Here is a 13,296-nt window from a genome sequence, read left to right as displayed (position 1 = left end):
GGAGAAAGGCAGAGGAGGGATATATATCTTTCAACCCCTCCATCCTCCCAGGCGCTTTTGGGGAGGGTTGGGGTGAAGGCATTTCACAGTACGCCCAAGACATTTCAATAAAAATTTATTGAAACTTCAGTGACTTTTAAAAGGGAAAAAAAAAAAATTACAGAAAAAAAAAAGTCAAGAACTTCTCAACATTTATATAACACAAAATATACCTTCATATTTTTTTTTTCCTTTGAACCAGCTCTGAGCACCTGACTTTCAAGCCAAGAAAATATGCACTCACTCAAACAAAGACAACAATAAGCACAGTAGTAAAACTCCATCGTGGGGTCGGGTTTTTGACACACCAAGGACATAGGGAAAAAATAATACAAAGCGAAGAAAACCCTAGAATCTTCATCTTTTTCCTCTCAAGCCCCTGGAGAAGCCTGTTGTCGCGTCTTAACGTATATAACTTTTTTGTTGCTGACACTTTCTATGGAAAGTAGCGCTTTGAACACTGAAGAAATCGAGGATTAAAAGCTACCATGGCACATTGGGTTTTCTTTCTCTCTCTTTTTTTTAAAGGTCTTTGATGAATTTTGATTGTTTCTGCTTTGCCTTTTGCGTTCGGCTCCTTGACAAAAGGACGAGGTCAGGTTTTTCTGGGGTGGACTCCGATTTAAAAAGCGAGCCCTCAGAAATGGGGGGGATTTCTCCTCTGGGTCGGGGTGTATGTTTAAAGGAATTACGAACTTGAAATGAAAACGACTAAAAATAAAAACAGAAGGAAAAAAAAAAGACGGCTGCAGTCGTATTTACAGAGATATGTACAATGTCAATAAATTAAAGTTTAATTTCGAGTATTCATATTCCACGTATTTACAAGAGTTATCAAATAATTACATAAATACTTTGTTTTAATAATAGTGTCCGCTCTTTTCTTCTTCTCCGTATGTTTAAACCTTGTTATTGCATATACAATTAAAGAGGGAAAGCTGTGATAAACCTACAGTCAAGCTACAGAGGTTTTTAGATAAAATAAATTCACTTTTTTTTTTTCTTTCCAACTACACTTCTTATTGTTGTTGCTACAGGGAGGATGTTTAAGGTAGAGGGACGAGGGTCTTACTTTTGGTTTTATTATTATTAATTATTTTTTTTTCCCTGGGATTTGAAACGAGCATTAAAAATAAACAACAAAACCCCACCGAAATAAAAAAATAACCCCCCCAAAAGAAGCAGACTACTATGGAACATGCAAAAAAAGCCACCGCCTGGCTCTCAGACATCACAAGAATATTTTAAACACACACAGCTTCCCTTAATATGGACTAAGGGGGTTGTCGTTAACAACCCGCCCAGGAAACAACTGTTGAAGAAACGATATGCGCGTTACTTACACACTTCTCTTTCGGAAAGAAAAAAAATCACTTCTCTTACTTCATTTTTATTCATACGTTTGTTTGATTTTTTTTTTGTTTTATTTTCGCTTTTAGGTGTTTTTTTTCTTTTTTTTTTTTTTCTGGGTTTTTGTTTGTTTGTTTGTTTTTACACAGTTTAAAAAATAAAAAGACAGAAAGGAGGCTGCCCCCATCCCGCCGGTGACCGGCTCCCTGCGAGCAGCCTCCGGCCCAGCTCTCCACCTCGGCTCCGCTCCCCCATCCCCGACCCTCTCCCCTACCCTCGCCCCCCCCTCGCTTCACCAGATACCTTTTTGCTGATAAGCGCGCATACAGCGCCGGGGGATTTTATATTTAAAAAATAAAATAAAAAAAAAAAAACAAAAAACAAAAACAACCTAGAAAGGGGAAGAAAAAACCCAACTAAAAGAGGGGGGTAAAAAAAAAACAAACAACACAACCAACTCGCGGGTGGAGGATGTGGTTTCTTTCAAACAAAGTGCACTGCGAGACGGATTTGAAATGAGCTCCCGGAGGCCGGGGGGGTTACGGGGAGCCGCTGCGGGATCTGTCCTGCTTGGGGTCGAGCCCACTGACCAGGCGCTGGATGTTTTGCAGTTCGCTGGTGGCCGCCTCCTTCTCCGCGCCCAGTTTGGGGGAGAGGGAGACGGAGCCGGAGGAGAGGGTGGACGAGCGGCTGGTGAGGTCCGAGGCGGAGTCCAGGGGCCCGGAACCGGGGCTGGCATTCAGCCCCCCCGCTTTGCCCTCGCCGGAGCCGGCGGCCAGGCCGGGCAGGGCGGTGGTGAGGAGGCTGCTGCCGTCGGGCAGGGGGACGGGCAGCGGGTAGGGGCTGTAGCGGAGCCGCGGCCGCACGGCGTTGAGGAAGGGGTGCCGGTGCACCGAGCTGGAGGCGGCGCTGGAGGCGGCGGCCGCCGCCGCCATGTAGGTGTAGGGGTAGGGGAAGAGGCTTCCGAAGGGAGACATGGCCAGGCCCTGCGGGAGGGGGGGGAGAGAAAGGAAAGGGTTACCGGCCTGCACAGCCTCCCCCCCGGGGGATGCGCCACGGCCCCCCCCACGCCGCCCCCCGCCCCCCCCGCACACGCCAGTGGGAGAGCTGAGAGCGGTCAGGCCGCTGCTGCCCGCGGGAGGGGATGAAGACCCGTCCTCCCGGTGCCGTGGCCAAACCCCCCCGAGGCAGCCCCTGCCGAGGCTCTGCCCTGCACGGCCCCCACCCCGCCGGACCCCCTTCCCGCTGGGGAGGGGTCGTGGCCCAACGGGGGCGAAATGAGATAAGGGCCGAAGGGCCGTCGCGGCTCTCCCCCACGGGGAGATTTTCTTTCGCTGGGGCAGACGCTCTGTCCCCGCAGGTACGGCCGCCCCCCCCTCGCAGGGCAGCCCCGGGCATCTCCCCCGCCCGACGGCGGCTCCGCTCCGCAGGCTGGGACGCGCCCCCGCACCCGCGGAGCTGTGCGCTGGGACTGCCCCGGCGGAGCCGCCAAGCCCCGGGGGGGCGGGGGGGGGGGGGGGGGCAGAGGCCTGGCCCCGGCCCAGTGTCCCAGGGAGCAGAGGAGTGAGAGGACAGCGGGGCGGGTGGAGATGCTCCGGGAGTTCAAGCAGGGCCACCCCCCCTCGCCCCCCGCCTTTCCCACCTCCGACTTGGCCCCAAAGCCGGCGCCTGCCGCTGCAGAGAGAGCCGGGGGGGACACCGACCCCCGCAGCGGGGAGGCTGAAGGGGGTGTCCTGCTGCCCCCCTTCCCCCGGCACGGAGCCCCCCTGCTCCGGAGTTGCGGGGGGGTGCGGTACCTGAGAAGCCAGGACGTGCTGCTGCAGATGGAAAGGCAGAGCAGCCGCCGATGCTCCCGAGAGTCCCTGGGCCGCCGCCGTGGCCATGACCGTGTTGTCCAGTCCCGAGACACCGGCGGATGCCCCGGAGACGGTGGCGAGCAGCGGCCCCATCCCCGCGGCCATGCCGGAGAAGGCCCCCCCCATGGCGAACTGCCCGGGGTGCAGCAGCAGCGGGTGCCCGTTGCCCAGCGGGTTGAAGAACTGCTGGCCGGCCAGGGCAGGGGGGAAGCCGAGGTTTTGCAAGTGTCCCTGGCTCAGGTGGGCCGTGCTGTCGGTCTGGACCGTGAGGGGGGCGAAGGGCTCTTTGCCCAGCAGCCGGTTCTCATCTACTTTGGGGCCATCCCTGAGGGGGCTTTTCAGTTCCTCGCCGCTCAGGCTTCCCCCCCGGGTGCTGGAAGAGATAGTAGCCGGGCTGTGCCGGGAGTCCGGAGGGGCTTTCTCCGTTCTCTCTCGGCTCCGGCTCCCCGCCGAGTCTCCGGGAAAGAAGTGGCTTTTGGAGGGGCTTCCCCCTTTCTCCCGGGGGTCGTCTCCCGCGGCCGCGGCGGAGCTGGCCGGCGCTGGGGTGGTGGCGGTGGTCGTGCTGATTTTGCCCGACTCGTTGGCTTCTAGCAAGGGATCGTCTTTGCTGTCCGCATCGCTGTCTCCCTCGCTGGGGCAGAGATCTACAAGACAAAGGGAGCCCGGCGCTGGGATCCGGCACTGCGCGCCCCTAAACCCCCGTCGGGCTGGGAGAGGGGGCAGAGAGGCTCCCTGGCCGGCCAGAGCTTTACATGCAAATACTTCCTTTTTATTATTAGAGGAATACATACACCCCCCGGCTCCCACCGCCCGCCCCGTCCAAGCCAAGCCGAGCTCTACACAGCGCAGCAAAACTGGCTGCGAGACCCAGCGGCGGCCCGGAGCTGAGCCCCCCCCGCCGGGCGGGCCCCCGGCCGCGGCAGAGGCAGCGGGGCAGCCCGGGACCCCCGGGAACCCCCCCCGGCCGCGGCAGAGGCAGCGGGGCAGCCCGGGACCCCCGGGGAGCCCCCCCCGGCCGCGGCAGAGGCAGCGGGGCAGCCCGGGACCCCCGGGGAGCCCCCCCCGGCCGCGGCAGAGGCAGCGGGGCAGCAGCCTCCTCCCGGAGGGCTTGGGGGGCCTCGGGGATGTGTCTCCTAAGAACTTTTCCCAACTTTTCAGCCCTTCCGACGGGCAAACTTCGAACACGGACCCCTCCCCGCCCGCCTCCATCACCCCCTGCACCCCCTCCCCGATGCGTGCAGGGCTTCGCTGGATTCCTCTGCACTTCTTCTCCTAATTTCAGCGCCCCAGGTGCGAAGCGCTGGTTTGCTTTTCGGGTCCCCTCCCAGCTCCCCTCCCCTCAGCTCGGCAGGACTTTAAACAAACGAGTAAAGCAACAACAAAAAAGAGGTTGTTTCCTCCTCCCCCTGCACCCCCCGCCCCTGGGTGGATTAATACACGTGAGGGAGCTGCAGACAGCTCCCAGCCCCGCACGGAGAGACACCGAGGGTGACTTTTCTATAACAAAGTTCGGGACTCTATCCAGGGGAAAGATCCTTCCTCTAATAACAGATTCGGAGAGGAATATTAATGGAGTGACTCCAGTTTTGAACTTTTGCCCCGTGGTCTGTCTTTGCTCCCTTGACTCGGAGCTGGCTCCTTTCTGAACCAAGGAGGGGAGGAATGAACGTGCAGCGGGGGGAGAGGGAGGGGAGAGAAAAAGAAAGAGGGGAGAGAAAAAGAAAGAGGGGAGAGAAAAAGAAAGAGGGGAGAGAAAAAGAAAGAGGGGAGAGAAAAAGAAAGAGGGGAGAGAAAAAGAAAGAGGGGAGAGAAAAAGAAAGAGGGGAGAGAAAAAGAAAGAGGGGAGAGAAAAAGAAAGAGGGGAGAGAAAAAGAAAGAGGGGAGAGAAAAAGAAAGAGGGGAGAGAAAAAGAAAGAGGGGAGAGAAAAAGAAAGAGGGGAGAGAAAAAGAAAGAGGGGAGAGAAAAAGAAAGAGGGGAGAGAAAAAGAAAGAGGGGAGAGAAAAAGAAAGAGGGGAGAGAAAAAGAAAGAGGGGAGAGAAAAAGAAAGAGGGGAGAGAAAAAGAAAGAGGGGAGAGAAAAAGAAAGAGGGGAGAGAAAAAGAAAGAGGGGAGAGAAAAAGAAAGAGGGGAGAGAAAAAGAAAGAGGGGAGAGAAAAAGAAAGAGGGGAGAGAAAAAGAAAGAGGGGAGAGAAAAAGGAAAGAACAAAAAAGAGCACAAAGGACAGAGAGGGAGGGGAAAAGAAAAGAGAGAAAGAAGGTAAAGAAGTGAGAGGAAAGAGAGAGGAGAGCAAAGAGAGACAGCAGAGAAAAGGAGGAAAGCTAGAGGAAGGAAGGAAGGAAAGCAGGATGGAAGGCGGGCAGAAACGCCGGTGCCAGAGGTGCAGGCGGGACCCGTCCCCCCGCGGGGTGGGCACCCAGGCTCGCCCCGGGGGGACCCAGCGGGGACCCGGGGGCCGCAGCCCTCACCTTTGAGGCTGGAGGTGCCGACGGCGGGCACGGCGGGGCAGGAGGACTGGGCGAAGCACTTGAAGGCCGTCTGCTCGTTGGACGACTCGTCCGAGGTGGGATTTTCCTTCTTCTGCCTCTCGTCGTACACCCGCATGGACTGCAGGGTCAGCTGCTTCCTACGGGCACACGCACCCGCTGGGCGAGCGGACCCCGGCACCCCCGGGGACCCCCCCAGCACCCCCCCGGGACCCCCCACCCCTGCCCCAGCTCCTCTTTGGGGATGAGTGGGGCAGGGGAATTAAGGGCCGGGGTCCCCTCGAGGGGGGCCCGTTTCTGGCAGGCAGGACTTGGCTGCGGAGGAGAGGAGAGCTCTTGGAAGCGTGAGCGGCTCCTCAGCGAGGGCAGATATTAAAGACCAGGGGCGGAGGGGAGAGGGAAGCATTCCCTGGAGATTAGCTTTTAAAAGGCGAGGATGTTCCAGAGATATGAGCCATCTTAATGGTTGCTAAGATTGCTAGGAAGTGGTTATTTTGTTAGGCACTTTATGTAATCTTTTCACCAACAATTAACCCGGAGTAAAAATCTATTTATATTTAGGGAGAAATTAGAAATCATTTCCGTCCTGTGGCTCCAGCGTTGGCTTTATTTTCACGCTGACGGACAAGAGGAGCTGGCGTGTGCGTGTGCTGGGCAGGGAGAAAGGCCTCTTGTTTTACATTACGTTTCCCCCCTCCTTTTTTTTTTTTTTTTCTTTTTGGTTAAAAAAAAAGAGGAACAGACAGATTTATTCATTATCTAAACCCGAGTGCAAATGGCTAAAACATCCTGTCTGCTGTAACGAAACTAAGACCTATCCCCCATCAAAGGAAAAAAAATCATCCCTTTCTCTATTTTCCCCAATATTAAAAATAAAAATCTTGAGTCCCATTAAAAGAGTCTTGTCTCTCTGTCTACCTGGAGCACAAACTGTGTCCTGCTGCTTTTGGAAAAAAATAAAGATTCTTCTATCATTAATTACGTCCATTATTCACGAGACACCTCTGTCAAAACCGTTTATTTATAAGTTTCTCCTCCACACTTCAATCTTTTCGATACAGTCCCCGGGAAAACGCCAGAGGAGATTCAACCAGCGATCAGCTCTGCCCTCACTTCTCCCTCTTTCCCAATCCGAATCCAAACTATAATGTCATATTCCCCTCCAAATTTGAAGGGAAACTTCTTTCTCCAGTGATATTTGCTTAATGCACCCCCCCCTTGGCCAGCCATCCCCTGCGACGTAAAAAACAAACGTGGAAAGCAGGAAAGAATTCCCATGCAATCGGTTTGGCGTTATTAACGAGAAGATCCTCATGAATTTTGGCGGGGGGAAGTGTGCTTGGGAGGCCAGGCGAGGTGATTTTCACCTCCGCTCGTGTTCCGAGCTCGACACGTGAAAACCAAACCAGGCACCTATACATATATATACACACACATATATATACACACACACACACACACACATATATATATAAATATCTATCCAGACTCACCTTTTTTCTCTCCTTCCATTCCCGGTGTCCCGAAAACCTTTGGCAAAGGGATTGTTGTCAATTTTTAATTGAGTGATCTATCAGATGGAGAAAAAAAAGAAAATAGGCAGAGGGTTGGGGCAGAAATAAGGAGATTTTGTGTTAAAAAACAACAGCAAACCCCCCCCCAGTCCCCCCCATGCGGGCAGGACCCCGGCAGGAACAGGAGAGGGCAGGGGGCAAAGGTCCCTGGTTTTGGGGTGAATCTCCCTGGTTTCCCGAGCCGGTTCGGAGGTGGTGGGCACCCGATGCCCCCGGCCGGGCTGGCCCGGGCTGCGGTGGCGATGAGAGAGCCCCGCGCTGCTGCCACCGCCTCGGAATCCATTTAGCGGCGCAAGGCCACCCGTGCCAGTTATGCCTGCGCTTAAAACTCTTTAAATGCCATAACTCAACCGCAAAGGAATCACCCCCACCCCCTTGCTATAATAAAATCCTTTATATAATCACATTATGCTCCGTGTGTGTGTTGGGGCGCTGGGGGTGCCAGGAGCCAGGTAATTATTTTTTTTTGGGGGGTGTGTGTAAGTTTTTTGGTGACTGCGTGGGGGTCTCCTCGGGATTGAGGAGGAGGCAGCGGCTCTTTCCTCCCGTGTTTGGGGGGGGGGGGGGGTGCAGGGCACCCCGCAACTCCCCGTGCCCGCGCCTACGATGCGCGGAGGCAGATTCAAAGCCCGGCCGGGGTTCCCCTCGCTGTAACGGGATGCGGGACCGGGGATGCGGGACCGGGGATGCCGTCTGCCCGCCGCCCCGCTCCCAGCCCGGGCTGAAAGCTCCGCAACCCTCCGATTTGAGAGGAGAGCAGGACCCCCAGGAGCAACCCCCCGCCCGCGGCGGAGTGCGGGGCAGGACCCGTCCCGGCTCCCGAGTTACACACACACACCCCCCCCCGCCGCACACGCGGGATGAGGAAAGAGCAGGAACACCCCCCCCCTAAAAACCAGCGGGACTTTTCATCCAGGTGATCCCGGCCGTGACCCGCCGGCGGGGGCGGCTCCCGCAGCACCGGAGCCGAGGGCTCCCCGCCGCTTTCCAGGCGATTTCATGGCAATCAGACAAATATGCTCATTTCTGTCCTTCAACCAACCGGCCCCAGCTGATAGACCGGGGCCAACAGCTCTGCTGATAAGTCCCAAAGCAAAGTCTACTCTCCGTACAGGCATTTTCTTTCCGTTTCCTTGCAAGCGCCCGGCCGCAGAAAGAGAGGCGAATAGCCCGAGCCCGAGGGAGAAGCGGCTTTTCGGAACCCGAGGGCAGAAGGGTGCGAACCCCCCCTTCACCCCTTCATTTTTAATCGCGAAGGATGCGAGGGGCAGAGAGAGGCAGGGGGAAGCTGCAGCGGGCGGGCGCTGCACATCCAGCCCCTCTGCGCTTAGACGCACACGAAGTTACAAGTTATAGACAGAAAAAAAAAAAAGGTAAAAAAAATCAAAGCCCCTTTTTTTTTTTGGCTCCTTCGTTTCCTTCCACTTGACTGAATTATTGTAAATTCGCCATTTGCCACTCTCCAAATATACCACCTTGGTCGCAAGCGACAATAAACCAGCAGAAATCCAAACGCAGCGTCTGCAGCGCTGCAAAACTTTCTCACACTGGCTCTTTCAGACCTTCCAGCTAAATTCAAGCGAGATACCCCTCTCTGATCAGAGCATATTTTTGCACCACAAAAAATAATAAAACACTGCAGGATGCAAAAAAAAAAAAATCATAATATAATAATAATAGGAACCAGACGCGTGCTCCAGCCTTATTGCCAATTGCTGTTAAAGGAGCTAAAACAGCACAAAGGCCAGGAAGAATTACAAAATCTCCAGCCCTGTTGCTCTCCCCCCTCTGTCTTTCGACACACGGAGCCGATTTTTTTTTTCTTTTTTTTTTTTCCTTTTTTTTTTTTAGCCCTGATGCATCTTAGATTGAATCCACACTGAAAGCAGCAATCCCCACCCCATCCTACCCTTTCCCCATACCGGGGAGCACAAAAAAACCCCCTAAACAGTCCTCCCCCCCCACTCCAGCCCTCCCTTTTAATTGCCTTCCCCGAGGTCGGTATTAGGAGAGTGCCCGACCGCCTCCCCCGGCGCCTTCCCGAAGTTGGATCAAGGAGGTTTTGGGGGAAAGACGGGAGAGGAGAGGGGGAGAGAGAGAGGAGCGGGATGGGCTTCGTGATTTTTAAGGGAACAATGCAGAGTAAAAGCTCTCTTAAAAGCCAAAAGACGTAAAACAAATCCTTCCTTAATCTCCTTACCTTATCATTCTGGTATGCGGTCACTGCGATGAATTCAGTCTCCGGGAAAACGTAGGTCCTGAACGTGCTATAGGGAAGCTTGAGGATATCGTTTGCTCGGACGATGTGGAACCGGGGCTGGTACTTGTGCATGGAGTTTAAAATGGTCTGGGGGGGGGCAGCGGCCGGAGCGGGGAGGGCAGAGGGGGGGAAAGAAGACGGTCAGCTGGAGCAGCACCCCCGCCTCGCACTTCCCCCCCGCCATCGGCACTTTCTCCTCCTAATTTGCCTTCCCTCTCCTTCCTCCCCTCACTCCTCCTCCCCGCCGAGCACACTCCAAACACACGCACACGCCTTGCAGCATCCCACAAAAAGCACTGACAGCTCCAGCTCGCCGGGGTTAGGCTCTGCGCCGGACCCCTCGGAGCTGGAGGGGGGGGGAATCCCGGCAGAGCTCTCCTAGGAGCGGGGGGGGAGAAGCTGTTTGGGCTCCGGCCGCAACGTCTTTTGATTTCAACGTGAAAAAAATAAAATAATAATAATAAACTAAAGTAAAGAAGCGGCAGCAGCTACAACAGCAACAGCACCAGGAGAGTCTTGGCTAGGTCTAATTGCTTGCCCCAATCCACTTAAGGCCTTCTGCGAAAGGCAAAAATGTATCGTCTAATCAAATCACCGCCAGCAAATGCAATCTTCGGCACATTAGAGATCCCCCGGCCGCGGCCACCGCCAGCAAGCCCCGGCTCCCCGGCGGAGGCTTTTCCCGGGAACGGAGGGAAACGGCAAGGCTCGTCAGAGCACTTATCAGTAGGTTTGTTTGATTTCACTCTTAGGGTAAGTTTTTATCTCTGCACACCCAGCAAATGTAAAGGAGTGGATAGACATGAATGGGCGACTTGACCTCTGATTTTGGTCCCTGTTTATTTTCACTCCGGCTTGCTTTACATTCTCCAGATTAATATATATTTAAATGTTTGCGTACTTAGGCCTTTAAGCCCTTTATACACATACGCATCTCATTTTCCTACGCTTAAAAAGTGTGATCGACTTTATTAAATAAAATAGAGAGAGAGACACGAAGTCACCGCAAGCTCCGAGAAATACTGAGTTGCGCGACGCTGGAAACGTCTCTCTCAAGTTAACGCGGAACGGCACGGATGGGGCTTTGGGAAGGGTTACGGAATAAACTCGAGCCTTTAACCCCGACCTCAGGAGGGGGGAAAAAAAATAAAATAAAAATCGAGGACTGCGATAACCCGGCGAGGTGCAGGCCCCCCGCTGTCCCCCCTCTCCCCGCCCGCCGGGGCTGCGGGCACGGCTCCGGCCGAGCAGCCGCCGCGCTCCCGGGCGGCCCCCCCCGGTGGGGCCCAGCGCTCGGGCCGGGCAGGCGGGGAGGGGAAGGGGTGGGGGGGCAAAGGAAGGTGGAAAAGGCACTCACGAATCCGTGCTTGTCGGAGATGTTGTTAGTGAGCTTCAGCTTGTGAAAGGTGACGACTTTGGACATCCATTGTTCGCCGGTGGCCGGGCTGTCCGGGTGGATGTACATTCTCTTTGGCATTTCAGGGTCAGCTTTGCCGGCTACCATCCACCGGGAATTATGGAATTTGTACCTACAATCATCAGCCGCCACAATATCCATCAATAAAATGTACTTGGCCTTTTTATCCAGTCCAGTGCATCTCACTTTAAATGGAGGAAACATTCTCCTACGGGCAGAGAGGGGGGGGGGTGTATAAAAGACAAGACGAAAAGAAAACAAAATTAATTACAGCGTTTAAATAAGCTCCTGAATCTCGGTAGCGCGTCCACCAAGCCATCGCTTCAGCTCTCAGAAGCAGCAAACTCGTGCGTGCATGTGTGTCCCCCAGCCAAAGGGCTTCCCCCCGCCCCCAGCGAAAAGGTTTCCCAAACGTTTAAAAGTTTCAGGAGAAAATGGTCCCTGGGATGGGAGGCGGAGGGTAGAGGGACACGTTCCCTAGAAATCAGCAGGCGCCTACCCTCTGCCATTCCTGAAGAGCAAAGCCCCGGCCGGGGCTCCCAGAGCTCTCTGGATTTTCCTTTTCGCCTGCTGAACAAAGAAACGGGAACAGAGCGCGCCCCGATAAAAGAAGTATCCCGCGTTATTAGAAGCCGGTCCACCGATGAAGAGCGGGGAGTTTTTTCTCTTTGCAGAGAAGGAGGGGGAAGAAAAAAAAAAAAAGCCTACAGTGAGGGGCAGGGTGGCTGCCGGGGCTTTTCCCAGGGCTTTTCCCAGGCTTTTCCAGCCTCCCGGTGATAACCCGCTCGTGCAGGGGGTGTGCAGAGCAAAGCCCGCTCCCCTCCGCTCCTAAGTCCAGCTCGAAAGTGCAACAGGATGCCACAAATTTGCTGTTTATTATATCGAGCGGTTGGCATTCAGCAATCTCAACTTAAAAGGAAACACATGACTTTGCAACATGTTCGGGGCGCTTAGTACCCGCCGAGGCTTTCGCGCACAAAACTTTTCACCACCATTAACAGGGAAAACTTGGGGAAAGCAGTAAAATGGGCGAGGGGATTTTTTTTTTCCCCCCTCCTTGCCGCTCTTAGGTTTGTTGGGTTTATTTTTTCCTGAGCCCGTAGCCTGCAACTGGCGCCCTGCAAGTAGGTGAAGCTCCAGCAAGGCAGCTGAAGGCCATCTAAGAAGACTTTTCAGGAGTGGCTTCCTCGAGTAATTCTCCTGGCAAATTACAGGCGAATTGTTTGGGAGGTTTCTAAGAGAGTCCCTTGGAAAAACACCCGCCTGCGAAGGGGGTTTTCTCCCTACGTGCCGTCACAGCAATCGCTGGAGTGGTAAAAGAGCGCGGCTATCAGCGAGGAGCGAATACAGAGGGGGATTTCAGATGGGTAAAGCTCCAAAAAGCAGAAACGCGGAGCGTGGACGGGCCGTGGGGGTTCGCTCATCCCCCCCCCCCCGTGAAGGTTCCACAGAGGCAGCGCAAAAACCCCCTTCCCTGCCACTGCCAGGGACCTGGCGGGACCGCTGCCTGGCTTTGTCACCTTTTTGTGCCTTTCCAGCTACAATTAGTCAGCACAAACGCACGCCTCGATGCCGGCGGAGAGGCAGGCAGGAGGGAAGGGGCTGATAAGCCGAGCCCGCCTGCCCTCCCGCAGCTCCACGCCGCTCCGAAGGATTTCTTCCCTTACCCCCCCCCTTCTCTTCCCTAAGGAAGAAAAACCTACGTCTAGCCAGGCTGCAAGCAGGCCAGCTCCTTCTCCAACCCCAAATTATTTTCTTGCTGCTCCCAGTCCTCTCCAGGCAGTATTAAGCTACTGAAGCGTGAGGGGACCCCCTCGCCCCCCGCGCGGGCCGGTTGCGGGTCAGTGCTCCAGCCTCGCCCCGCAGCGCGGTGCCCGCGATGGGCTCGGGTCTTCAGCTGCCCGAAACTTCCCGGAATTCCAGCTGAAAGGAGCTTTCCGGAGGAATTTGTCAGCGAAAGAACCTCGCTGTGGAGCGGCCGGGTGGGGTGCAGGGACGGAGGGGTGGGGGAGAGGAGGGGGGGAACAACAACAACAACAAAAAGGCACGACCCCCCGACCCAGACCTACCTTCCCGATTTGGTAATCACCATCTCCGTGCCTCTTTTATGGAATTGTTCCCAAAGCTCTTTGGCTTCCAGATGCACTTTCGGGTCATCTTCCACCTCTTCTTCTGGCTCCAGAGTTTTTAAAGGCCTCAGATGGGCTGCTGCCTGGTGACCCAGGGAGGAAAAGGGGATACCAGTCTCTGCAGCCCCCACTAACTGATCCATGATGGGTTTGGCCAGAGCCCCGGGAAGGGAGAGGGCGGCTGCCC

The 13,296-nt window shown here is 55.0% G+C and overlaps 1 protein-coding gene across 1 annotated transcript in view; it reads right to left on the bottom strand.

The window, feature by feature from the left end:
* Positions 1-1,800: 1,800 nt before the first annotated feature.
* The window catches only part of TBX3 (T-box transcription factor 3), a 34,334-nt gene continuing 22,838 nt past the window's right edge, over positions 1,801-13,296 (bottom strand). The window contains exons 2-8 of the mRNA XM_059827901.1: positions 13,050-13,290; positions 10,921-11,188; positions 9,504-9,650; positions 7,223-7,299; positions 5,712-5,869; positions 3,186-3,889; positions 1,801-2,375 (exon numbers count right to left, since the gene is read on the bottom strand). Of these exons, the coding sequence (XP_059683884.1) occupies positions 1,929-2,375; positions 3,186-3,889; positions 5,712-5,869; positions 7,223-7,299; positions 9,504-9,650; positions 10,921-11,188; positions 13,050-13,290 (2,042 nt within the window). The 3' untranslated portion in view covers positions 1,801-1,928. The remainder of the gene's footprint in view (positions 2,376-3,185; positions 3,890-5,711; positions 5,870-7,222; positions 7,300-9,503; positions 9,651-10,920; positions 11,189-13,049; positions 13,291-13,296) is intronic.

Source organism: Gavia stellata, chromosome 21 (genome assembly GCF_030936135.1).
Source record: "Gavia stellata isolate bGavSte3 chromosome 21, bGavSte3.hap2, whole genome shotgun sequence".
In the NCBI taxonomy this organism is placed as follows: Eukaryota; Metazoa; Chordata; class Aves; order Gaviiformes; family Gaviidae; genus Gavia; species Gavia stellata.
Note: the sequence above shows the minus strand (reverse complement) of the source record. Positions and strands in the feature narration are given on the sequence as shown.